General features: G+C 39.8%; 1 protein-coding gene across 4 annotated transcripts in view; it reads right to left on the reverse strand.

Moving 5' to 3' along the window:
- Positions 1–27,844, reverse strand: part of LOC114154655 (multiple C2 and transmembrane domain-containing protein 1) — a 151,086-nt gene that overhangs the window by 22,459 nt on the left and 100,783 nt on the right. For 3 of the 4 annotated variants that reach the window (XM_028033956.1, XM_028033955.1, XM_028033958.1), the window contains 3 exons: positions 26,878–26,994; positions 13,742–13,798; positions 4,107–4,205 (listed from right to left, as the gene is read on the reverse strand). In XM_028033956.1, the coding sequence (XP_027889757.1) occupies positions 4,107–4,205; positions 13,742–13,798; positions 26,878–26,994 (273 nt within the window). The remainder of the gene's footprint in view (positions 1–4,106; positions 4,206–13,741; positions 13,799–26,877; positions 26,995–27,844) is intronic. The other variant, XM_028033957.1, reaches the window with a different exon arrangement.

Consider the following 27,844-nt stretch of genomic DNA (forward strand, 5'->3'; position numbering starts at 1 on the left):
AATTACATGTTAACGTGTCACTTAAATGCTGTTAAAATGTAAGATAAAGTAAAATAAAATAAAAAAATATAGACCCTAGTTTTTGTAAGTGCATCTGTGCAGCTAGAAGTTGAGAATATAAAAGAGTCTTAACAGTTGAATATTTAATCTGAACAACATTTTAGGTATTTTTGGTAACAATCTACTCTGACACAAGAGAAACCAAGAAATAAAAATCCCTCCCTCTCCTCTACCCAAAACTATTTAAAACAAATAATTTACTTTATTTTAAAAAAGTGCATCATTGCATTTTCCTTCCCTTTTTAGATTTTTAGGCAAAGTCTTACTTTTTATGAGTGAAATATTTGGCTGCAAATCAAATGCAGCATAGAGTGCTTTTTATTTTTATGGCAACCATTTAAATAGTTTGAATGGTTTCAGCAATAGTTTTTCACTGGCAAATATTCCAAGCATTGCAAACTTAGCAGAGAAGCGGGGAACCACAGATTTTATAACTTTGGAGTTTAATAATGGCTTTTAGAGGTATCATTAAAAAACAAAAAAGAAAAAACTCTGGAAATTGCCCTTAAAGAGCATCTCTCTTTTACCAGGAAATAACAACATGAACTCGGAGTCTGTGTCAAAAAACCTCTGATAAAACCAGGCGACTTGGCACCTTGCCAGTGCCACATGAAGGAAGCAGATGTTCCAAGTTTGTTTAATAGATAATTTATACCATACATCTATTTCCCTCCCTCTCTTTGTCAAAACACATATCCGTTTAACTGAAGCATTGGGATGCACAGCATGTCTTTTCACACACAGGAATGCCATAATCGCCCTATTTCTGCCCCTTGTGCTGCACCAAACACACAACTCCTGAAAACTAAATACATGACTATCGGATTTAGATGCTTTTGTGTTCCTTTTCTGCGTTTATAGGACGAATAAAAACAAAACAACTATATACATGTGCTAAAGATTTCTCCCATAAAGCCAAAGTCAAACTCTAGTTAAGACTGTCAGCTGAAGGTGGGCCAGACACACACAATGCTCCACAGTGCTAATTAGTCTCTTCACCCAGTCAGGTCCCACAGCGAGGATAAATATACACATATGTAAAAATAATAATAATAAAAAAAAAGATGGAAAAGTCAATGATGACGCTGACTTATTTTCAGTTTGACCTCTGCTTCGTACTCATAACGCTAGAGAGAAGTTTCTAGCGTTATGAGTGCACGTGTCGTTAATGCGTCTGGTTGGCAGGAGGTTGCTCGCCACTGATCATCTTTACCCATCTCCCCGTGGAGCCTCTCATCACCTCCGCCATGCCAGCTCCTCTATCAGGCTCAAGGTCAGGCTCACACACACAAATGATCTCCTGATCAGCCCTTACCGTACTACCCCTTCTGCTGCACACTAGCCGACCCACACCCACCCCCCTCACCTCTGTTCCCTTGCTCCTGCACTCTCCTTCCCCCGTCCTTCCCAGGATCCAGCGTGGCAGGGTGTGATGAATGGGACATTATTACTCTTGTCCGCTGCTGGCCTGATTTTAGCTCATTCACTTCTGTCTCGTCAGACTGTCTGTGTCTCCATGTCTGGCCTTAAAACATATGTTACTGCCCGACCTACCTCGAATCTATTTCAGTCATTTCCACAGTGAGAGTCGATGCGACCTTTAGAAGGTTCAGAAAAGGTGCTTGCAAAAATATTTTTCACCACAAACGAAGCATATTTATCTTTTAAGAAATTAAATGGGGTTAAGTAAAATGTGATTTATCTCTTCACTCTCCAAAGACGACAAACTTTGGCATACCTTTTATTGGATATGCACCCACTGAGACACGAAGGCAGTAGAGGCAGATGTGAAAATCCACAGTCTTAAAACTTTGTTTTAGAAAGAAAAAAAAACAATAAGAATGAGAGTGCACAGCCACAAAGTGAGGGGATCACTTCTTCAAAAAGTAAATAAAATATGCATCCTCTCTGTGCTCATTACAGATTTATGACTCTTGTTAAAAGAAAAGGTGGCGGCTGCCTTCTTGCATGTCTGACTTTCAAAAATCAGACGACACTGCTGTCAAGTGTTGTGCTCCACATTCTGTCCAATGAGAGACCGGGAGGGCTGAGTGTGTGCCATCTTCAGCATCCTGTGCAGCGACAGGCGCGTAGAGACTTACTTTCGGGTGGATGGGAGCACGGCAAAAAAACTCCTCACCTACCGTACGGGGAGCGTACCGTGCAATCCTTTGATGCATACTTCATCAATGGAAAAGTTCAGCTGGTTCAGCCACTTTTCTGCGTGTGTGATTAAGAACGGCAACACTTGGGGGAGTAGACGTTCTTGCGTCAGGCATAATGAGCTTTGGGATTTGCAGTGATGATACGAAGTAGTTTTGCTGTTCATAAAACAACTCTAACACAAGAAAAAGCACCCACAACCTTGTTGAAGTCCCCCCACCAACACACACACACACACACACAAGTATAGCACCTTGCAAAAGTATTCATAATGCTTGGACTTTTATTAGCTTTGTCACTTTGTTTGAGATTTTAAATCACAGACTAGCACATGTTTTAATATTGAAGTGAAAACAAAATAGCTATGTGTTTTTAAAAAAATTTTTTGTATGAAGACAATCTTAAAAACATGGAAAAAGTAAATTCAGCTCTTTTTGCTGTGGTAAAGTATTACTAAATTAAATCCAAAGCAACCAGCTGCCTTCAGACAAAATTAAAATATGTGCAGTTTTCCACAAGTAATGTAGGAGGCACAGCAAACATGTGAAAGAAGTGCATCGGACAGATGAAACCAAATTGGTTTGTTTGACTGACATGCAAAATTTTATGTTGGGAAACTAACACCGAACAAATATTCCTCGTGGTGAAACAACCTGGCGGTGGCAGAATTATACTGTGGGGAACAATGTGGGGAAAAATTTTAGATGCGACAACCCTTAGACAAAGGTGAAGACATTTCAGCAGGATAATGACCCTAAACATATAGCCACAGATAAACTAAATGCTTCAGATCAAAGCATATCATGTGCTTGAACGTTTCAGTCAAAGTCTAGAACTAAGTCCAAATGAGAAATCGAAGCCAGCGCTTAAAATTTATGTGCAAAGTCGGTTCCAATCTGTCTGAGCTTGAGTTATTTGGGGTAGAAGAATGGGCAGAAGCCCATGTGCAAAGCTTTTAGAGACATAACCCAAAAGACGTCTAGACTGTGATGTAATTTCAGCAAAGGGAAGACAGTTTCACTGCAAGTAAATGAAAGCTTTTGCAAACTTGGTCTGATGTTGCAAGAGCAGCTTCTTCTGTGTTTGCAGTGCTACCTACAATGCTTGTGGCAAACTGCACCTGGATTTATTATGACTCCCGCTCAACAAGCCAGCTACTTGAATAGATTTTATTTAGGGGCATCAGTATACTTCTTTGATTCTTATTTATAAAAACAAAAATGAAAACCATGTATAGCTTTCCTTCAACTTTAACGTAATTTGTGTTAGTCTCGCAAATGAAACCCCAATAAAACACAATAATATCTGAGGGCACAACTGAAAAATATCTGAACGAATGTAAATTAATGGTTTTACCAGGAACTCAGGGAAGCATTTCAGTTTGGTTATATAAAAACAATTTTAAGTTGCTTTATGTTTAATGCCTTAACTACTATTCTTAGTGGGAATCATGTTATCCTTTTAACCACAAAAACTATTGGTAAATGAAGCTGCTATTACATCAAAATCACCATGTCACTTTCTATCAGCTAAACTCAGGAAACACACAGTCGAACCTCTGTCGACAGCTATTACCCTACGTTAGAGAAGATCAGCAGGGAAACAAGGACATTACACAAAAAGACACGAGCCGCTTGTCATGCTGGAGCTCACTTATCTCCCCCGTCACCTTAAAGAGCAGGCACAGGCGTGGCCCCGGCAGTGGGCTAGTGGGCCAAACGTGCAGTGTGAGGAATGTCAAACTGAGACACGGACAGAGGACAGGTGCTGACGAGGACGGCAAGCAGAGGCCGTCGGACAGACGATGAGCTAAGTGGCAAACCGGAAGACAGCAACACACACCAGCAGGAATCCGTGCCAGAGCCACACACACGTTAACTTACCACCATCACTCGTATCCACTCAAAGTGCCAGGAAGCCAATATATCCTCGAGGATATGGTTTTTATCATGGCTGTCCTCCCAGGGGCCTTGTTTAGGGTCCTTGTGGATAGATTAGAGTGAAATTTTCTCTTTATAAGCCAAAGTAAATCAAATGTAATCTTTAGACAATGTGGATGTTGGGTGCTATACATTGTTCTCACCAGGTCCGATGAGGACTTTGATTATTTGGAGGGACCAGCTTCAGCCTTAATTTCATTTGTTGATACTTACCTTTGTTTATACTTACATACAAGTTATACAATTTCATAAGTAAAAATATATACAGACTTGCATGTTGTATGTTTTATTGGGCTGTTTTTTTACATTTTGTCACATTACAACCACAAACCTCAACAAAATTCATTGGAATTGATGTGACGGATCACCACGGAGTGGAGAATAACAAACACCTTCCACTCAGCTCTCATGTTGTAGGGAAGGTGTACTCCGGTGTTGTTCTGCCACACATAACAGTTTGTCTATAGATCACAAATTTTAATTTTGGTCTCATCTGACCCATAACACCTTCTTCCATATTTTGCCATGTTCCCTACATGGCAAACTGCTCTCATTTGGTTTTGGTCCAGCAATAATATTATTTCAGCCACTCTTCAACATAAGGCCAGGTTTGTTGGATCTCTGCAGCCATTTCTTTATAGTCTTGCAGTTGTGCCATACCAATTTCATCTTTTCAGAATGATGGTGCTCTGTGATATGTCATAAAGTTGAAATGGTTTTTTTAATTATTATTATTTTTATTGTAACACTGATTTAAACTTATCTTTGTCTCAGAACTGCACGGTGTGTTCCTTGGTTTTGCGAAGCAGTTTGTTCACTAATGTACTGTAATGAACCTCTCAGACCTACTGAGATTAGATTGCTCACAATTTGACATTGTTTACCAAGTAGTTACCTTCTGAAAACTGTTTGTTGCACTAGATTTCGTTTAAGGATATTGGACTACAGGGGTCTAAAGAGAAATTCATGGCACATTTTTATTTCTAACAAAACTGTTTATTTTTTTCTTCTCTTTCACAATTTGCGGTGCATCAATTGATCACATGGAGTGGTTGTAGTGCGACAAAAGTATGGAAATCTTCATGGAAAACCAATGTTTTTCAAAAGGACTGTGTGTTTATTGGTAACCCAAAGACTGAGCCGCAATCTTTACTCTGTTGGAACAATGCTGATTGCAATTTAATCTATAATTATTCAGGGCAAATGGACAAAACAGGACAAAGTTGAAACAAAAACAATCAAAAAGTGCTGTGAGAATAGCAAAGTTCAGATTGAAGAAGCAATCACAGAAAGTCAAAGAGAAGGACGGACGTATGTATCAGGGGAGAATGCAGATAGTGAGAAATGATCCATCAGATGTATGTGTGAGATAAAAAGAAGAAAAGCTAACATTTCAGTTTGTTTTGCATAGTGAGACAATACTCCTCTGCGTTCCTTTCACCCGATTTCTTTGTTTCTAGTCCTCCCTCTATTAGCCAAACATGATTAAAATGCAGTTCCTACCGGCGTCTCTGCTGAACAGCCGAAAAAGAGACAGCGAAATGGGAAGAAAAATGAAGCAGATAAGTCAAAAGCATCTTTTACAGCGTGACGCTTGTCATCCCTCACTGGCGGCGTGAAGAAAACAACACAACTTTTTTTCCTCTCTCTTCCCTTCTTTCTCATTCTTTTCCAGCAGTTAAACCTCCCAGGATACCTGAGGACAACCCCACTGCATCACAGGCTCAATAGCCTCCACAAAACAACATTTCAGTCACGTTTTTTTTTTATCCAATTAATATAATTCCCAGTGCTCTCCTTAGTCCAATTATATTATGCCATGTCCCCGACTCAGCAATCTGCACAGTGCCGTGACTGGGACTGAGAGAGGATATTTGGGGCTTAGGAAGGTGCTGCACAGCTGCTAAATATGGCACTGCAACTTGTTCAAATAATACATATTTACCTTTACTCAAACGGTTTGCCTTAAGTGTGAGTGTATTGACTGCCAAATGGCCCATAAAGAGACAGAAAATTAAACAGGCATGAGCTGAAAAAAAACAAAAAACGAAACAAAACAGAGAGATACAGTAGACATTAATATCAGCCTCACAACTTGGATTTAAGGCTGTGGCTTCTGAAATCAGATACGATCATCATTAGAGTATTGCATGCTTACGTGTATGCAAGCACTGTAGTAATGTCTATTTTGACAAGGCACTGAAATGCATCCTTACAGATTCAGAAAAAAATGAATAAGGCTGATAGGTCACACAAGAGAAGCAGCAAAACTTCTTAGTACTTGGAAGTCAAAGTTTTCTAGTTCCTGTTTGGAAATACAAAAAGAATGGCCACTGAAATCAGGATTCTGACTTTAAAAGATTGCAAAACAGCCCCGTGTTCACTATTTTATATGCAGTGCAAATAAAACATTGTGTTTTGCAGGTGAGAGCTATTTAAAAGCACTTATTTTAAATAGTTTACACCTGTTAGAAACAGTTGTACCTGTGGCGTGTTAAAGCCTCTAAATGTGAAGTTGTTCCACTGCTGTTTGAATGTGTAAAATGTCTTACTCAGCTTTTTACTGTTAATAGTAGTTAGCAGCAAAACTATGAGCAAATCCTCCTGGTTTTCCAACTTGCAAGTAGAACATGCTCATTATCATGAGCTATCCAAAGCCTAATAACAAGTTGTGCCACTTTTGATTACAATACCTGCTATGAAGCCTGTGGGATAAGTAGCAATGAGTCAACTCTGTGGGGAAATCTTTGGCCACTCTTCTTTGTAGAAATGTTTCGATCTGCCTCATTTTACAAGCATGACTTGTAAAATGTCATGCTGCAGCATCTCAATCAGATTTACGGCTTCAACAAAGCCACTCTACAGATGCATTTTTTTCTGACCCAGCGAGAGGTGGACCTGCCCTTGTGTTTTTATTGTACCAGGATAAAAAAAAAAAAATCTCTTTCAATAAAATTCTGGCCAATAAGTTGAAACATAATCAACAACGGCGACAAAATATTTTGGGGATCGTCTAGATGTTCCAAGTGTCAGACAGGTCTGTGTGTTCGTTTTGTATTACGATGTTTTTGGACGTAGGTCTCTGAAGTTGATGAATGTTTTGCCGTCTCTTTCTTATTGCTGCATCATGAACGCTGAGCTTAACTGAAGCAAGCGAAGCCTGCAGAGCGTTAGATGGTGGTCTGAATTTTTTTGGGATCCTTTGAATAATTCATTAATGCATCCTTAAATTTATTTGGATCCCACTGTGGTTTGCTGGATTCCTAAAGCCTGAGAAATTGCTCTGTAACCTTTTCCAGACCAATACTCATCAATGACTTTGTTTGACATCTGTTTTTGAATTTCTTTTGATTAAGGCTACATGATCTGTTTCTGTCTGAAGTTTTTAAGCCAACTTCCTGTTGTCAGATTAGGTTGACTTTAGTTATTTACTGATTCTACAGATCAGGCTTAAATCAGGGATAGGTGTGACAAATAAAATTGAGCCAAAAACATGATTCCTCACAGTTAATCAATGATTTAACATGGAAAGTATTTAATGGTAGGTTGGATGTTTTTTTTTTGTTTGTTCCTCTTCATAAGTTAAATCTTGATGTCGTTGTTCTATTTGTTGAAGTCACTGAGACAAATTTAAACAAATTAAAAATAAATAAATTGTTATTCATGTGGTTAAAGCTGCACCAGTTCTCAGTGACATAATCTCATGCTTTTGTAGCAACGTTCACTACTGGTGTCCACAATTGTCTGCTAAACTGCTAGCTTAGCAGTTTGATATTGTAGAGAGTCTGGGTGAAAGGTCATAGAAAGACATTGTTCACCAGGAAGTCATTTCTTCATAAGTTTAGTTGCTGCGTAGAAAAACTACGTAGTCACATATTCTGTCCCCCTCCCAAGTCATATCTGATAAAAGACAGGACTTGTTTTGTTACATAATGTACTTTTTTAATATATACCAAACAACAATGAGCTACTCGTTATAGCATATAGAATCAAAAAAAGCTTGAGGACAAAAACACAGTCTGAATATTTTGAAGCAACACTGAAGAAAGATTTTTTCTTTATATTTTGTAGTTTTTTTGTAGGAACAGGCAGAAAATAAAATTTAAACTTCTTCAGGTAAATGAAGTTACCTGATGAATTTCAGGTAATAGCTAGGCTTTGTGTCAGACTATATTATTCACAAAACACATGGTCTGTTTCAAATATGCTAATTTCTGCTATAATCAGTGATGTTCTTAAAAACTCCAAAGAGTCAAGCAAACAGCACTGTCTTAGTTTCTGAAAGACCACCCAGCAAATAACTCACCTTCACTCAACAAAAGTGCAAAAGTTTAGGAATAATGAGTTTTCTATTTTCCCTGTGAGGATAAATTTACCAAGAAATGGGACAGGAAGGCACTTTTCCTGTAGATACATGTGTGAGAGAGATATTGATAGATATACACACAGGAAGAAAGAGAGAGGAGGTGAACTAGGCAGTAAGCCCCTGAGCAGGACATGATTGCAGTGTGTATCTTATCTGTGTCAGGTCCTCCTGAGGCTAGTGGAGCCTAGCTGAGCGGAGCACAAGCGCTTCAGTGACCAGTCAACCGTGTGAGGGTAATCTGCTCACTCCTTCACTCTCTATCTCTCTCTCCCATTCACTCTATCTTTCTCCATTTTCCCAGTAAGCCCCCCTGTGGGAGAAAGCTGAGCTGCACACACATGCATGTTAGACACTCACAGAAACACCCCAACACATTTATCCACACCCACACACACACACCCCCCCACGCTCCCTCGCACACACACATAGCCTAAAGGTGATTGCATTCAGCCAGCTCTGTATGTGGAGCCTACAGGTAAGAGGAGATATCATGGGCTAGATTACACAGGGAAGACCCTGTAGCCAGCAGAATGGAGGTATCATCAGCATCATCAGTCTAACTCTGCTCAAACTGTCCTTTAAGAAGTTTTATAGTTTGACAACAGATAACATCTTTAAGACAGCTGATGAAATAAGTAAGGGTGCTGAGCAAATAGACAAGGTTATATTTGTTATATTTAATTATGTCAATGTAGATCTATTTAAATCCCATCTGTTGTTACAGTGCCTTGCAAAATCATTTATACCTACTGGCCTTTTCGCATTTTGTCACATTACGACCACAAACTCCATTATACCTTATTGGGAAATTGTGATAGACTGACGCAAAAATAGAACTGAATTTTAAAGCTTAAGCAAAATGGGGCGTGCCGTGGTGACGTAGGGGATAGCGCGACCCACATTTGGAGGCCTCAAGTCCTCGACGCGGCTGTCGCTGGTTCGACTCCTGGACCCGGCGACGTTTGCCGCATGTCTTCCCCCCTTTCCTGTCAGCCTACTTCCTGAAAAGGGACTCTAGAGCCCACAAAAAGACCCCCTGGAGGGGTTAAAAAAAAAAAGCTTAAGCAAAATGATGCATGTCTTTTTTTTATTATTAATAATAAAATCTGATGAGAAAACATGTTAGAGTTTCCAAAGGATTTGCGACTAAGGAAGAGGTTCAGCTTCCAGAAGATCAATAATCCTAAACATTCAGCCAGAGCAACAGGGCCATTCCTTACATTAAAGCATATTCATATTTTACAATGGCCTAGTCCAAGTCCAGACCTAAGTCCAATTTGCAGCCATTGGCAAAAACTGAAAATTCAGGTTGATGTCATACAAACTGAACCTGATATTTTGCATAGATTAATGGGCAAAAATCCTGGGCCTAGATGTGCATTGTTGGTAAAGAAATACCCTCAAAAAGACCTGCGGCCGTCATTTCTGTGGTTCTACAAAGTATTAACTTAACAATACTGAATACAAATGTTTGTCAAAATGTGATATCCATTCATATTCATTTACTTGTATTTTGCATTATAAAATTTCATCAGCAAAAATGTTTGAAAACAATGTAAACTTTTTCTATCACTTCTTTTTTCTATCACTTGTGTTGGTCTATCTCAAAACTCAACAAACTGCAATGAAGCTTGTTGTGTGACAGAAGGTGAAACATTTAGACGGTATGACCAAGGCACTGTGCTTCTAAAGCAACATACTTTGTTCATACACGGTGGAAATTCAGGTCTTGTTTGCTGTAAGCTGACATGAATCAACATAACAAATCAAGCAACATCCTCTGTAAAAAGCCAGCACACAGGAAAACATACAGCAGGAAATATGGCAAGAGAACTGAAGAGAAAAATGTAGTGCAGAGACTCAAAGGAAATGCTAAATGCAGGGTCTACCATCAACTAATCATAATTAATCTCATTTTAATCAAAACCACATATTGACAAAATAAACGTCATTCTCAATTAAAAAGCCTTCTTGCGGTTAAATTATTGAATAAATAAACAAATATATTGCATATTGTTTCTAATTTGTTTTTTAGGTTATTTAACCATCTGATTGGTGCAAAGTGCTATTATACCCATCCAAGTGTTTCAGAAACCCCTGATCATTCATGCAACTTCTTTGTCCCCGATGCTTGACAATAGCATTGGGGACATCTGTGCTGTTTGTTGCAGATGTTTTGCACTGAGATGGTATTTTAGGCTTAAATAGCTTTGGTTATAGGCCAGCTCCTTTTTGGACAATCAGATCACTTTTTGAAGCAAAAATGAACTAATTCATTAACTAATTATGTGGCCCCAGAGAAGCGGGTTTGTCGTACATTGCTGTGTGCGAATGTCGCTTGTGTGTCAAATTTACGGACGCACCAGAAACAAGGTTCAGCTTAGAACTTTTGCATGTAAATAAAAATGCGATTAAGTGCCTTTAAATATATGCAATTAACTAATCAAAATGAACGTGTTAAAGTTCTGGCCCTTGAAACATTTGTTCATCTCTGCCTTTCTTTCATCCTTCACGTTCCTGTCGGCTCGGCTTTAACAACTCAGCCGTCCCAATCAATTAGCCGACATGCTGGACTTTCATTGAGATTAAGTGACTAATATCGGTGCTTGCTCACGAGAAAGACACTTTTCACGTCTGCCCAACAATCTGCTAAGTCAAACCACATGTGGTAGGCTAAGGCATAAAGCCTGCAAGGGGTCCTCTCAGCAATGAAAAACAGGTGCTCTACTTTTTGGCCATGTAATACCCCATTTAGCCTCTGGAGCAAAGGTTATCCCGCTAATAGCTGCCTTGTGGTGCACAGGGAAGAGCTACGCACATGGCCGTATTGAACATCTGGGACAGATTGTACATACTTGCAACATATGCTTCAAGTTCAATTAAAATGAGGCCTTGGCACATTTATTAATCTTTTTCCCCTTCTCCTCGCTCTCTCTTTCGCTCCCTCTGCTCTTCGAGGTCTCTCCTTTAGGTTTGTGCCATAAAAAAGGCCTTCTTTGACCCGTCCTTCATACTTACTCATACCATCTGAAGCTGTAGCTCGCATTCAGTGCAAAAGATAAGTTTGCCTAGCTCTGGAACTGTTATTTGTTCTGCACTTAACCAGGTTGGAGGTTGAGAAAGAATGTGTCAAAGAATGTGTCAAAAGAAAAAATAAAAAGGAGCCGAGGAGGTGAGTGAGGGAAGAGTCAGAGGAGAGCAGAGATGTATGCATAGAAAAAAGTAAAATGTCCCTCTTTCAACCTCTGTACAGCTTCAATGAAATGCTAACAGTGAAGGAAAAAGATGGATCAAAATGTATGAACCCAGAGCTGGTAAAATGTGGCTTTTGTGGCAGCTGTGCTATCCAGCACCCCCAGCCCTCTGTGAACAGAGAGCAGGACTCTTTTTTTTTTTTTTTTTTTTTTTGGGTGGGGGGGGATAATCAGTTTGGGACCAAATCTGACTGCAGCCACACAAGCTGCCTCTGCACCTCATTTCAATATAAAAGTGAAAAAAAAAAACAGTTTTTATATAATCTGTAGCTTTCCAAATGCCTATATTTTCATTTCTAACCCTGAGAGGAGGGAGGAAATGCATTGAAGGAGGACAGATGTAAAGAAATGGTAAAAAAAAGAAAAGAAAAAAAGAAAAGGGTTCAAGGTTGTCTGGTGCATATCTTCTGTTTGTAGCTTCACTCGCTCCCCCTCCCGCACATCACAGCCTCTGAACTTCGCAATCATGAAACTTTTCTTATGCATCACCGTGGGAGAGGATGTAATTCTCACATATCTTTGTATGCTCATCACCAAACTGGCAGCCCGGCTGACTAACTAGTGGAATGACTGTTTGACCATCTGCACTGCATTTTTTACTCTTTTCTTCAGTGCTTGTGTTAGAAAAAAAACACAGTCTTAGTAAAGTCTGCAGGCTTACTGCTAAAAGGTGGGCTTAATTACACTATGCATGCTCTTATGGTAGCGTAAACTCACAAAAGATTTCCAAAACAAATAATGCAAATTATTATATTGCACTTTACTTGCTAACCAGTAAAGTGCACTATGTTCTATGCCCTGCATCACATATCAGATACAGTGCCTTGGAAAAGTATCCATAACCTTTGAACTCATTAGTAGAAAATAGACAACCTGAGCACACACATCCCCATAGATAGCTATATTGGTGGTGGCAGAATAATGCTGCGGGAATCATCATCAGACAATCAGCAGCAGCCGTAGGGTGATGGCAAGGAGACTTTTCAACACCAAAGCACAATTGCAATTTTGGAGTAGTTTGTGTTTCTCCATCACATCAAATTCCATTAAACTGCATTGAATTGCATGTTGCTGTAAAGTGACAAATGTGAAAACGTTCGAGGCATAAGCATTCGTTTGCAGAACTGTGTATGGCGTTTTAAAAATTAGAAAAATAATTAAGAGTTGGATCTTAGTAAACTCTTTGACCCTTCATACTCTGATTGGGTAAAGTATCGGAAGAAAACAAAGAAAAGAAAACAAATTTTAAATTAAATGAAACTTCTAAAACAAAATTTCAAACAGAGAAAACACGAGTAAGTGTATACAAAAACAGATTTTTTGGAAGGGTGGGGGGGATTACAACTCCCAAGTGGAGCATTTTTCAGGTCCTATCCAGTGGCATTTGTTTCAGTAGCTGTTCCTACAGTGTAACGAGCGGAGGCCGTAAAGCAGCCACCTGTTGTTACCTGATATTGTCTGGACAAGGACAGATGCTGTTTTACTGCAACATAAAGGCACAGAGAACGGACCTAAAAAGCTAACTAAGCACTTTAAATAGGTGCATGTTCCCAGAAAGAAGGTTGTGAAGCTTAATGTTATTAAATGCCAATTTAACACAGAAATACAGAAAGGAAAATCCAAGGAGAGTACACCAACCACTTCAGGAGACCAAAATAAAACAAACTACAAAGTGGAAAGGTGAGGAATGCGCCATGCATGTACCCAAAGAGAAAACTTAGAAAAGGTTAAAAGGTTGTACAATCTGTGAACATGTGTTTGTGCCTCAGGCGGTGAGAATAACTGAACAGGGGGAGGAGATGTGAGGGGAAGAACCAGTCATTTTGTTAGTCTGTATGTGTTTCTGGTCTGTGAAGCAGTGTCAACCTCTCCTGAGGCAGGGGGCGTGTGTGTGTGGGTGTGTGTGTGTGTGTGTGTGTGTGTGTGCTGAGTGCTTCCCAGACATGAGAAATAATTACCTTGTCATCTTTGTCAAAATCCTCATCCTCATCTTCCAGCAGGTCCTCCACAGCTTGCTGACAGATGCAGTGGAATGAGAAAAACAAGGAGAAAGAGGCATTAAAAACATTAGATAACTATCAGATAAACACAATCTCAATGGCCAAAGAGGGACATTAAAGCTGATTGGTTATGCTTATGTCTGCCTAGAATTTGTTAATGAGTATGGAGAGCCTGCAGATAGCACAACTACTGGATTTATGGGTGCTAAAAAGTCATCAGTCTTCAGAAGTAGAAATTTAATTTCAGAACCATTCTGTTGTTCAAACATGTTGACACTTCTGGAAGTGCAAGCAAATGCTCTGACTTTGAATTTCAAAGGACAGAAGATTAAAGTCTATTCAACTACGTAAATTACATTGCAATAAAAAAAAAAAAAAAATCAGATGACACAACATTCTGCTGGGAGGGGACAAAAAAATATTCTGATTCTGCTTGGCCTCTACTGAGCTCCTTAACCTTTCGCATTGGTCCGCAAACTCCACCTCTACTTTCAGTACGTCAACCTATTTCACTGCTTTCATGTTCTAGCAAAAAGATGCTCTGTGAGAGAAAAAGAGAGAAATGAGTCCTAAGCCCATAGAGAAAGTCACAAAGAACGGCAACTATTTGCTTCAGTGAAGCACGACTGATAAAACTGGAGCCGGCGTTGCTCTGAAGCCCCAAGACGCCACGAGACATACTGTACAACAAGAAGAAAAATTACTCGCCTTAAAACACAATCATATTTGCACACTTTCAGAACAACAAATGCTGTGCAGCGCAACAAGGGTATAAAGAAGTTATTAAGCAGCAGAAGTTTCACATCAAGAGGCATTCAAATGAACAAAATTCAGATTTTAATGTCTATACTAGTGTTTGGATATACAAAACATAACTACAGATGTATCAAAAATGTGTTCGGTGAAGAAAATCACATAATTCTTAGCTTGACTGACTCTGCCCCGTGACTTGTGCTTAGAAGCTAAAAAATCCTGTTTCTTTGTGATCTGTGAATGCACCACAAGGAAGAACAGCCAGGTTTCTCAAACTACAACATTCTTTGATGAGTAAGTTGTTGCTGATGAAAACAAAATCCTCAAAGCCGACTATTTTCGATACCTATAAGGACAGTGAAAACAAAAAAAATTGCCTAAGATGCCATTTTTACTTTGTGTTTTCGGCAAAGTTATCAGGGCAATTCAATAATCCTATCACAACAGCTATACTTAGGAGGGTGCACGTCATTTCGTTCTTGTTATTTTCCCAGTTTTGTTCATTTCGCACCTGATTTTCCCAGAAACAAAATGAAGAGGTCTGCCACAAGATGTAGATTCATACTCCACCCGGGGGGATTCTGACAATTAGTGTTCAATGTCACAGACGAGGCCTACTTTTCTTTGTGGGCATTCCTAATTTCAGTGTCTGAATAGCATAGGTCATTGCTGAACTTTACTCACCCTCTTTCTGTCAGTCAAACATTACAGTTACGAGGCCACACTCTTGCTTCAAGTGTACATCAGCAAACACTGATATTATGAGTCAAATGCAGTGGTCAGCCCCAGAATTTATCTGCTCTCTGCCAAGTGTTGTGTTACAGAGTCCCAAACTCCCTGTAAACTTTCATCAGGCCCCGACTTCACCACAACCCTTCCCACCTCCAGATACAGCACAAACTACTTTGGAGTCATCCAAAAATCATTACTAAACAAGACAATGGCCTTTGTCCTTTTTGTTTTTCACTGGAATACGGGGGGAAACTGTGCAGCGGCTGACATAAGCCTCTTATGTAAATGCAGCTTCCCACACAAACAAAGAGGAGTTCAGAACAGCAGAGTTGAAAGGGTAGAATCAATAGCCTGAATGTTTGTGAGTGTGTTCTATCAATAGCTCTGAATCACTTGGGTAAAGAGTTGTGCATGTATGAACAAAACTCCACATTTTTTACTGACAGAGGAGGAAGTGGTTACTCCGGCTGTGAACTCCATCATCCTCCAGACAAATAAGCACGAACTGTTCACATTTGACAGTCTCTTTATTGACACAGAATACACCCAGCACCACTTTATCCCAACACCAGAAAAAGAAAGTCTTGCACTCAGCAAAGACGAAAGATGTTTACACAAGTCTGTAAAATGAAAGCCTTGTGGCATTTCCAAGCAAATGAACTATAACTGTTTAAAAAGGCATCACAATTCCCCTCGAATCTATTCACGCATGCCAGCACAGCAGCATAATAGAGTCCTCCACACAGAGGGTTTACCAGGGCACGCCTGGCACATGTTCCGAACTTTAAACAAAGGAATAAGCGTGAGCTAGCTGGAGAAGCATGACCTACAGAGACAGGGAGAATGATAGAGTCGTTTGTCTCCCTCTGCTCTCTGCTCCACTCGCTCCCTTCTATTGCCTCTGGTTACAGATAGAAGTCATGTTTCCTGCAATGAGACACAGTGTAAAATTAATAAATAAAACGACACGGAGCATGTCATCTGCCCTGAAGATTGCCACGGCTAAACGCGCGCACTGGAGTTTCAGTAAGGGAGGATATAAATTACCACAGCTGATGAATTTCAAATATCTTTTATTCATTCTTTGAATTCCTCTCTTCTTGTCTGCTTCCTTTCGTCTTTTTAAGATCTGTTTGGTGAATTTTTTTATTCGCCTGCTTATCCCTCCATTATAATGTTGTTTGAATAACTATCATTACGCTGCGCGGGCATCAAAAAGCCTCACTGTCGACAGGAGAGCATTGCCCGCAGAGCTGCTCCAGTCAGTTCAATATATACCAAGCCGAAGATTACCATATTCAGACCAATGCAAATAATACAAGGATGATGCCGGGTATTACACTGTGCCCCATAAATACATAGATTAGAGGTTGATAATGTAAGTGAATTCAATGACATTGAGAATTTTAATGGCTCTGAAAGTGTAAATGTATCTATTTGGCCCAGGTTTAGAGCCAAGAAGCTGGGTTGGAGAAGAAGCCATGCAGTATGACAAGGATTGTTTTCAATCATTGCATCTCCTATTACGCCTGCTCACTGGAAAAAATATGTACCTCCATGCATGTGTGTTTGTATGTGCATAATCTTAGTTATGGTAGGGAGCCAGCAGAAAGAAAAATCGAAGATGCACCACAGTAAAACCTTGTGTACATAAGCATTAACTGTAAATTACAAGATTTGGTTGTGGATAAGCAGTGCAAAAATAATATTTTCAGCAGCTGCCTTTTAGGTACCTGCTTGCATGCCATCAACAGTGCAACAGCACCCCTAGTGTGTTTTTATGGACAGAGACAATGGGCTCAAGGTTGCAGAGGGCTATCACTGTCATTTTGTGACTGGAGAACACATGACTCAACAGTGCTACTGTATGTTGACGTTTTTCACACACTGGAGCTTAACAACAATAAAGTTCAGTGTGTTTTAATGTGAGAATGATGAAAAATGATACAAAAATAAAAAAATTGTGTGGCATGCATTGAGAATCAGGCCCACACAGCCAATACTTTAGAAAACCACCCTTCTCTGTAATTACAGCTGCAATTCTTTCAGAGTATGTCTCCATTAAGTTTTTACATCTTGAAAGTAGCATTTTTTTTTTTTTTACCTTTTCTTCTTTGCAAAATAGCTTAAGAGCACATGGGGACAGTCTGTGAATATTAGTTTTCAAGTCTTTGCACATATTCTCAGTCTAATTTAGTTTAGGACTTTGACACATTGGTTTAACCAATCCTCTGCCTGTATGTTTTGTATTATTGTTCTGCTCACCAGTGAACCTCCATCCCATTCTTAATTAGTTTTTGTGCAACAGGGTTTTTTCTAGGATTGTCTGACATTTCTGTCCACACATCTTCCCCTCCATTTTGACTTGATTCCTTGCTAAAGAGAGGCTTCCTTCCCATCCTCATGATGGATTGAACAGTGCATCATGGCATGTTCAGTGCTTGTGAAATCACTTTATTAGCTAACCCTGCTTTCAGATTCTCCACAACGTTATCCTCTGAACTGTCTGCTATGTTCCATAATCTTCGTAAAGCTATTTCGTCATTAAGCTTCTCCAGCCGACCTCTGATGCCCATCAGAACATCTGTACTCATTCAGAAAATACACTACACACACAAGTTGACACTGTTTACTAATCCAGTAATAAGAAACCTCTATTGACAACAAGCAAACCAGATTTTATTGGGAGGTATCACAGTAAACGTGGCTGAACAAAACTGCATGACACACTTTTCAGATTTATATGTGTAGAAAGTGTGTATTATCTTATTTCTGATTGTCAATAATTATGTTGGGCTGCACAGTGGCGCAGTTGGTAGCACTGTTGCCTTGCAGCAAGAAGGTCCTGGGTTCGATTCCCGGCCGGGGTCTTTCTGCATGGAGTTTGCATGTTCTCCCTGTGCATGCGTGGGTTCTCTCCGGGTACTCCGGCTTCCTCCCACAGTCCAAAAACATGACTGTCAGGTCAATTGGTTTCTCTAAATTCTCCCTAGGTGTGAGTGTGTGTGTGAATGGTTGTTTGTCCTGTATGTCTCTGTGTTGCCCTGCGACAGACTGGCGACCTGTCCGGGGTGTACCCCGCCTCTCGCCCGGAATGTAGCTGGAGATAGGCACCAGCAACCCTCCCGACCCCATTAGGGACAAGGGTGAACGGAAAATGGATGGATGGATGGAATAATTATGTTGGTCTACCAACATTAAATCCCCAAAAAATACATTGAAATTTGTTGTGGTACCATGATAGGGGGGTATATCTGCAGGTCGCTGCTGATCTAAATAATACTAACCACATTTTCATGTCATAGCCCTGTGTGGACTTACACATAAGTTGAAAGACACTCAGTAAAGAAAGACAACTGCGATTTCAGTAAATCAATTTCCTTGAGTCTAAACTGAGCATAACCTGTTTGGATCAATGGACCAAGTGCTTACAGCAGCTCAGGAAAAGGGAAAGTAAAATTGTACAACCTGAACTAGTAGCAACATCATTTTCAGCCTTGCTCAGGAACACCTCTGAGCACGCATCTCTTTCTCCTCCCTGGCCAGACGGAGTTCCACTCTTTCCCCTCCTCACCTTCTCAATGACAGCCGCAGGGGGAATTGACGCGGAGGCAGACATCCAGGTGAACACGAAGATATACTTTTCCCTTCTTTTTTTTCTCCCATTCCTATATCCCTCCTTCCTTCCGTCCTCCTGCTGTTTTTCCTCTTTGATATGTAAGGGGGTTTTAACCTCTCCAGCTGCTGAGGCTTGGCGTGGTGGCTGGCTGGGGGATCTCAAGGCCCTGCTTGGTATGCACTGTCCATGGGTGTGTATATGTATGTGTGCACGTGTGCATTGCCTACACTACAGTTTCTGCAGACTAGTGAAGGGCTGCGCGTCTGATAAGACTGAGCCAGGCCGACTCACATGGGGGGGGCTTCACAAGCTGTCAGAGCCATGGCCCTCAGAGGGGGGCCCTTCCTTCTGCACTGCCCGAGCCAGGGCTCACCCAGTGGGGGGGCTAGATAGGGTTGAGGCTGTGGTGCTGCAGGCTGGTAGTAGGGGGTAATAAGGGTAGCTATATATTCAGAAACGAGAAACCACATTGGCAAAGATTTGAGTTTTTGTAAATGAATATATTATTGCTATATTTTTAGTACTTGTTTCAAATATTTCATAGATTAAGCAGCCTTTTAGTAAACCTAATGATGAAAGATGACATTACATTACAACTAGAAACACGCTGAGAAACCAGTGACCCGCTGCTCAGAAAGTAAAACAATCAACCTTTTTCAGAATAGTGACTGCACACTATCAATTTAGTTAGTTAAGTTAGTTACTTTTTAGTATCACCGGGTGTAAAAAACTTCTTCTTTATTACAGGAAGTGGATTCTTGGCTGGGAAGCCAGAGATATCTTGAGAAACTCACATAAAAGGAAAACTGAAAATCACTATGACATTTTGAAACACATCTGCAGTTCATTCAGGCTGTAAGGGAGAGCGAGAATCATTGCAGATAACAAAAATACACCAAAGTTGCTCTGTTTCATTGTTTGGAGCTTTAAACCTCTGTTTATTTTACATCCTGGGCTTAGAAATGGAGGCAGTATTTTGCAAGTCTCACTGGTAAGGGAACGTTCTACAATTTCTAAAATACAGCGGACACAGAGACACTGCTGTAATAATACTAGAGTATTTCCACCCAGATTATCTCTGAAAATTGCTAAGACAAGCAGCTAAAGATGGTTTTATATACCAGCCATGCCTTTAGCCATGTTACCTTTTGACTGAGTAAAATCCTATTTTACAGCAAGTGCTTTCTCACACATGGGACGTTGCTACTACTCTCAACATAAATAATTAAGTTCTGCTCTTGGAGAAAAGGCAATGAAAACACTATTTTCAATGCTGTTCTCCTATCTTCCCATATTATAATTACTAAAGGAAAATCAAAATAGGCAGGTCAAAATGTACATAATTCCTGTTGATGCTCCTCTAGCAATCCTTTGTGGAACAACTTTAAAGTCTTAAACTTCCCGACTACATGTGTCTATAAGCTTCAGCTCAATATTTAAACTGAAAAGTTCACAAGTAGCAACAGAGGATGTGCCACACAGACAAAACAACAACAAGCACTTAGGCATAAACCCTGAACTGCTGACGTTGTTTGCAAAGAGCACAGATACTTCCAAAGGTTCAGTGTGATGAAGAGAGTTAGACAAACGGGGGAGGGGAGAAGGCAACATGATGAAAAGGGAGACAGGGAGGATTCTGCATTGGCGTCCCTGATGCTCCCGTCCCGCTTCAAACTCTGCCCGTTGCCTGTCTTTCTGCCTGCCAGCCTGCCATCCTATCTGCCAGTTTAGCAGAGACGGAGAGGCAGCGAGAGGAGCAGAGATGAGCGGTGCTGATGCCGGGGCGGCACGGGGGAAATCAGCGGGGCACAGGCGCTCCCAGTTAAAAGTGACATGACCTTTTGATTTTGTCACCTGTCACCAACTGCCATGTCTGACTCCACACGGAGGAGTGCCTGCCATCCACCACTGCTTCCTTCTCTGCCTCTGTCTCGTCGTGTCTCTCTCTCTCTCTCTCTCTCAGAAAAAGCTTCTCTGTCTTTTTCTGTCTCCTGCTCCCACTCCATCTCCTCTTCTCATTCTCCTTGTCTTTCCAGAGTTGTGTTCTTATGGGGAAAAGTGAAGGTGTGCCTTCTTAAAGGAGAGATGTGGTGTAATAGGCAGGAGTTTCCTTTTTCTTCTAGTTTTCCTGATATTTACTCTCCTCTACCTGTGTTTCTGCGTCCCCCTTAATGAGGGCAGATGTCAAGGCTCAGGATGTTCAGAGACACAGAGAAGCTATTTGAGATGCAAAATCGTGAGGAAAATAGAAGATATAAAAACTGCAATGAAGTCTAGAAATTTAAACGGTGAAATAAAATTGGATATTACACCCATCTCAGACAAAAACCTAATCATTATTATTTTAACACATTATGTACAGTTGCATGGATGACTTTACACAAACCAAAGTCATCAACATGAAATAACAATAACTAACTATTGGAATTCAATTACTTTAAATCATTTTAAACCGTTGTGCTTCTCTGTTATAATCAAACAAATGTACTTTCCTACAAAATAGCACTTATATGTAAATACTTAGGATGTAGAGTGGATTGAAAGTAGTTAGCTTTCTCTCCACCGAAGGCACGTTTCTAAGTGTGAAGTATCTCCGGGCCATTAAGGTCTCCTCTTCCGTAATGGGCTGGCAGATCCATTGGGTGAATCAATGTAATGGTCTGAAGCATGGGATAAAGAGGATGGCCCTCCAGTGTGACGAGGCCTAATTGCCCGTCATCCTGTGGCGGAAAGAGACATCACCATGTTCCATATGTACCCTCTGCAACAGCCTGCCCTCAAACTAACACCTTTACAACATCTGCTAAGGGCCTTTCTGGGCCAGGAGAACAGAGAGGAGGGATATGTGTTGGGAGGCGTCCCTACTTGTTAAACTCAGTGCCTGTCGCTCTTCGGTAAACTGATGTAAATTATTACAAAACTCTGCTAGTAAATATCCAAAAGTATTCATAACCCTTGATCTCTGTGACATTTAATGATGTTATAACCACAAACTTCTATGTACTATGTACTTCTATTTACTTGGACTTTATGTAATAGATCAACAGAGTAGCGCATGATTGAGAGGTTTTGGGGGAAAATTTTCAAGTCAAATGATTTCTACCAAAGTTAGCTGCTTTCAGAACTCACCTAATATATAAAGAGATATCAGCTCAGTATTAATCCAGCTGCTTTATGCTGACCTCGGAGGTTTGGTTGATGACATGAGTGAACAAAAACCATGATGACCAGGGGTCACGCAATGCAGACCAGGGATAAAGCTGTTAAGGGACTCAAAGCAGGGCTAACTCAAAATGCAAAAGTTTGATGATCTCACTGTTCAATCCATCACCTGAAAGTAGACAGGCATGTCACAACTCCAAACCTACTAAGATATAGCTGCTCACCTACAAAGGTCATTTACAGTGCATAGCACCCTGAAACCCCCAACACAGAGCATGGTAATGACAGTATCATGCTGTGGGGAAACTGAAGTTAAAGTTGATCGGAAGATTAACAAAACCAAGTACGAGGTATTCTAGCAAAGAAAAATGTGGAAAAGCCTTGGTCTCTGTTGATTAAAGCCAGTGGAGACATAATCTAAAAGACTCAAAGCTGGATGAAAACAGGATGAATACAAAACAGAGCCACAATTTTTAATTACTTAAGACAAGACTTTGAAAACCACATGTCCTTTCTCTTTACAAGTATGCCCTACTTTGTTTTGCTCTGATATAGGGCTGCACAATATGTTGTAAGTTTAACATTTTCAAAAAAATGGAACAATAAAAACATCGCAATTACGGTAAGTACTTGGGCTGCAATACTCATTAGCTAATTATATACATGCATTTTCACTATCTGGGATATCTGACTCCAACACACCCAAAGCAGAGACACTAAGGACACAAATATGACTTCTGAGTAAAATATGTTGACTTTATTGTTGTATCAAGACAAAATATGGGAAGTTCAGTCTTGCAACGTTCCCCTTCTTCCAGAAATCTGCCAATGCCCTAGTTGATTACATCCATTGGTTTCACAACTTAACATTTTAATCTCCAAATGACAGTGGGGATATATGCATGCCATTAAAATTCAAGTCCACCTCCCAAAAGAAGGGACATGACACAAATGTTGACAGGTTTACTGATAATACATCGTCAGGTTTTGAATGACAAAATAGTAGCTTATTTTACATAGATTTGAAAGCATACCACAGTCTCTTGTTTGTTTCAGAGAGCATGTTCCACTATCACACATAGGTCAGCTAACGGTGTTAAAGAATCAGCATCTTCGGGTCAGAGTGCTACAAGATAAGAGAAGAGGTCAGAGACCTCACTGGTGCAGTGCCTCCTTTAATCGCTGTTTTAAGGACGTTCTGACTGCTAAGCAGGTTCTGGTCAAGGTTGGGGCTAGGGTAAGAGGTGCTGATCTGGGATCTGTTTACAAAGCAGCATGTAACCACACAACAGTCAGTGACCCTGAATTATGAATTGCTACATGTTGAGAACACTTTGTTTTCTTGCAGCAGACAGGCCGATGGACTTGTTGCTGCAGTGTAGAAAAAGAGAAAGGTCTGCACGTTGAACCTTTCAGAAGAAAAATGGCCAATTCTTTGAGAAATATTGACTCAAGTGTACGTACGTTCGTTTTTAGTTTTCTCTCATTTTTCCTTGACTTTCTCTCTCTTTGCCCTTTGCCTGAGAGTGAGCTCAGCAGAGATTCCTTTGGCATTACCCTCAGCCCAGACTGCTGGAAAACCGAAGAGCACCGGATACTGACCCTTGCTCAGCCCTGCACAATGCTTTAATTTAGTGTGTTGTTAAAGGTAATTAGAAGGCCTTATTCTCCTTTCTTCTAGTTTACTCTGGTCGGTTCTCTGCCAAGACCAGGAGGAAAGCAGTGAGTCCACCACCACTTTAGCTTAATAAAGACTCGGAAGAGGGAAACCAGGAAAAGGAAGCAAAGAACCACAGATATTTTATGCTCTAAGTGGGATCAATTCTCCACCATATGTTCTGCTCTCCAAAAATTGGAGAGCAGAACTTATTTCTTAGGATATAAGTTCTAAGAAGTCATGTCTCTGTCCAAACAGGGACATGGCTGAGATGATACTTTGCATATAAAGTGTGAGCTCAACACGAATTTAAGAATGAACTCAATAAACTCTACTTTTACTACATGTTCAAGTCTTGGCATACAAGAAACTGAGATAAGAGAAAATAATCTTCATCCTTTTTATGTGTCTGTCTTGTTCGGGTAACATGAGGAAAAACATCATTGGTGGGTCTGTTTGCCTAACAGTGTCAGGTCAATTTGGATCTACAAAAGTGGGAAAACTAGATATCAACATTAATTGTTGCATAATTAATGTTGTAGACTTAATGGCATCAAAATGGACAGGTCACAACAATCATGAGGACGCAAAGATGGCAGATGGAGCCAAAGAAATGACAACAGCAATGAAACAAAACAAAATGCAAGTTACAGAGAGAGAAAGAAAGACAGAAAGACAAAAAGAAAGAAAGGAAAAGAAATGAAAGAAAAAGATATGAGCTAAATGTATGTACTGCACCAAAATGCAGGTGTATACTCAAGTAGCAAATGTAATTCACATTTTCTATTATGCCTCAATCTGGTGTGTACATCTCACTGTGTCTTTATGTTGATGTGTGTGTCTGCACATGCTTTTATGCACATGTGCAAATAAACAGAATTGGGCATTTCTTTCTTTATGAAAGTGTGAGAGAGACATCAGTAAGCACACCATCAGCCCTCATTGATACATCCAACACCCCCACATCCAAGCACCAAAACACAGATGTGAGGAGCAGTGAGAACCATGCAAAACCAAACCTTCATGTATTTCAATAATCAGAGAGTAGACACAAATGTGCATCAACTTTACCTAGGACACATAAAGCATTTTCGTTGTATTCTGTTTTGGATAACAATATGTACATTGTCATCCAACACATATGAAGCATGTGTGTCAAAGCATATGTGGAGTTTTTGCAATTAGATGTACTCAACACTTTTCTTGCGGTTACATTATTATTTCTGAATAAAAGGAAATAAACAAAAGTAATTCAGTCAGCAAAAAAGAGGACCATAGCAAAAAAATATCTGCTAGAATTAACAGATTAACTTAACATTCACTGAGAGCACATACAGCATAATTCAATGTTGGGGCGTTCTCACTTTTCCAGAGTAGTTTTACTCCAACTGTCTCCAAGCTTCTCAACTCTCCCATCGCCGCAAAATGTCTGCATCGACACTCCAGCACCAACAGAGCCTATTTGTACATTTAAGCAATTTCCGGTCCCCACCACACAACAGCGTTTATCTGACTGACTACTCATACAAGAGATTAAACAGAAGGGGAGTCAGTTATGAATTTTTCGCAGCACAAGAAAGTACAACCTTGATGGCTTGTGTTAGAGGAAGGGGCAGAAAGTCCTCTGAATCTCCAACAATCTGAATGTGTTGACAATAAAGTTCCTAAGTAAAAGATAACCACAAATCTTCAGATTTGTGGTTATCTAATAACACACACACAAAAAAAATACTGTAACAGAAAAATTAAATGAGATTAAAAAATGTGTAGCTAAGAGCTGGTGGCAGATATTTTCCTACTTTAAGGAAAGTATTAATAGTTCTCTATCGCAAGTGAATTAAAGTGTATCTACAATACATCAATAAATGTTTGCCTCATTTTACTTAAGATGTGTAGAGTAAAGCATGTAAGAATCAAATTCATCAAGCTGCATTTCTCTAAAGGAGAAATTACTCTTAATTTACTCTTTTTTTTGCCAGATTACACGTATTTAATTTGTCAGGCAATGTCGCCATCTACAGGTAAGAAAAATAACCTGCTTATATTTAGGTTTCATTGTTATATCTGTGCAAATTTATTTGTAAAGGAGTATTTTCTTATTTGAATATGAACTAAAAAACTAAAATAAATTATGCTGAAAGGCTATTATCGAGATATGTAAAAATTGCATCTGGCTAATTTTTCTCAATTTAATATCACTTTTTAAATCGACAAACAGTGTCAGAGGCTTTGAAACAGAGATTATCTCCAAAGACTTATAGATATGTGGTGTATGACATGCTCTGTTCAAATCTAATTCCACTGTTATGTATGAAATTACAATGACCGACAGCTATTAGATTTGGTTTAATATAATGACAGAATTTAATACGGGCTTCCAAAATTCAATCCAGTCTAATCCAAAGATTCCTTAAGAAGAGATAAATATACATACAGAAGGCAAGAACGTAAAAAAAAAAAACCTGAAGTCTGTTAACGGGTTATTTCCGACTGAGTCTTGGAAGAAGGCTCTTATTAAAATTAATCACTTCATTGTTCACGCTCACTCCATAGTCCGGCTCTCTCACTCGTTTTCACTCTCTACTCTCCAAATGTGCCTGGCCATGATTAAAACATGTCTGTTTCTCCATGACATTGCTTTGACATCATTTAATTGGTATAAGAGATAAAAAAAATAAAATGAATTAAATAAATATACTACCAGGTAAGTGGCGTAACATAGCTCAAGGTGACAGCCTATTATTTCTGTCTTCTCTTTGCCTCAAAGAAGGCAAAGTGAGAAATGTGGGATGTGGTGAAGAAATGCAAGATCCTTGTTTGCCAAAATTGGGTTTTTCATTAACAAAAACTGGCAGACATGCTTAAAAACATACAAATAAATTCAGAGTTTGGAAGTAACGTTTATTTAAAAAAAATGAGCTCTAAAATTTCTAAAGAAATGTCTGTTGCTTGCATCTGTACATCTACACTGATTATAGTTATAACTATGTAACTAATATCCACATTAAATGAATGGTAGCTGTGTACAGTTAAGACATATATGCATTGTCCGCAAATGTGAAGTATAAAATGAATTGTAATGTCTTGATAAAAAAATTTTTTTTTAATTCTGTTTGAATGACGGACAAAAGAAAGGCGGAACAGTTCCGAACAGAGCAGAGGTTTACTCACGACATCTTGCCTCGTATCCTTCCCCGACGCGATGAGAATGTAGTTCCAGGCCAACGGCAGAAGCAAAGCCAGAGGAATCATATAAAGCTCAAAGTTCCAGACAACAATGGTGAAAATCTGTCGAAAGAGAAAAAGGAAAGAAAAAATGAGGAGTGTAGATTGGGAACGCAAATATTTAATAACCCATACTGTTGATTGCTTTGAGGTGGCTGCATGTGCATTTGGTGATAATACACAATTGTGTGGAAACAAAACGGAAGATGGAATAAAGGCAATAGGAACTGAGATCCTAACATCTTGGCCCCACGGAGATGTGTTGGTCTCCAGTTCAGGAAGGAGGACGAGTTTGAGCCGCCATATCCTCATTCTTTCGTGCCAATCATCCAACAGCCCGAGGTCGTGTGCCATTTCAGATGCAGCTCATCAAAGCTGACCCTTTCGAGCACAACCCCAAACTCCAGAATATGACCCCACACACCCCGAGTCCCTAACCCTGTCACTCCAAGCCCCAATACCCTCTTCGGCTGCTCCAAAAGACTCATATGCCCTGTCTCTAACCTCCACTGCACCTATCTGCCAAAACCATAACCCCTACACCTCCCCTCTCATCACCAAACAAGAAGAGCACCATCTGAAAATGAACCTTTCCCTAAACCCTGTATTCTGGTTTTTGTAAGGCTCCTTCAGTCTCCAACAACAGATTTCTACAGCCGTTGGAGGAGATATCTGTGGGAAAGTTAAACTGCAAATGCTCATGGTTTGATATTTTTAAGCAGTATTGTGCGAATAGTGAGGCAGCTTTGTTTCAATTGTTGCTAAAAAAAAAAACTGAGATGGGTTATTGTGTGGGAACAACATCCATCAGAGACAAACAGACACAAAAGCATATTTATCCTTTCAAATAGTATCATGTTTAAAGCGCACAGAGATTTCTCACGACTGATAAAATCTTGGCGGCAATTATAAC

The sequence above is a fragment of the Xiphophorus couchianus genome, chromosome 12, assembly GCF_001444195.1.
Source record: "Xiphophorus couchianus chromosome 12, X_couchianus-1.0, whole genome shotgun sequence".
NCBI classification, from domain to species: Eukaryota; Metazoa; Chordata; class Actinopteri; order Cyprinodontiformes; family Poeciliidae; genus Xiphophorus; species Xiphophorus couchianus.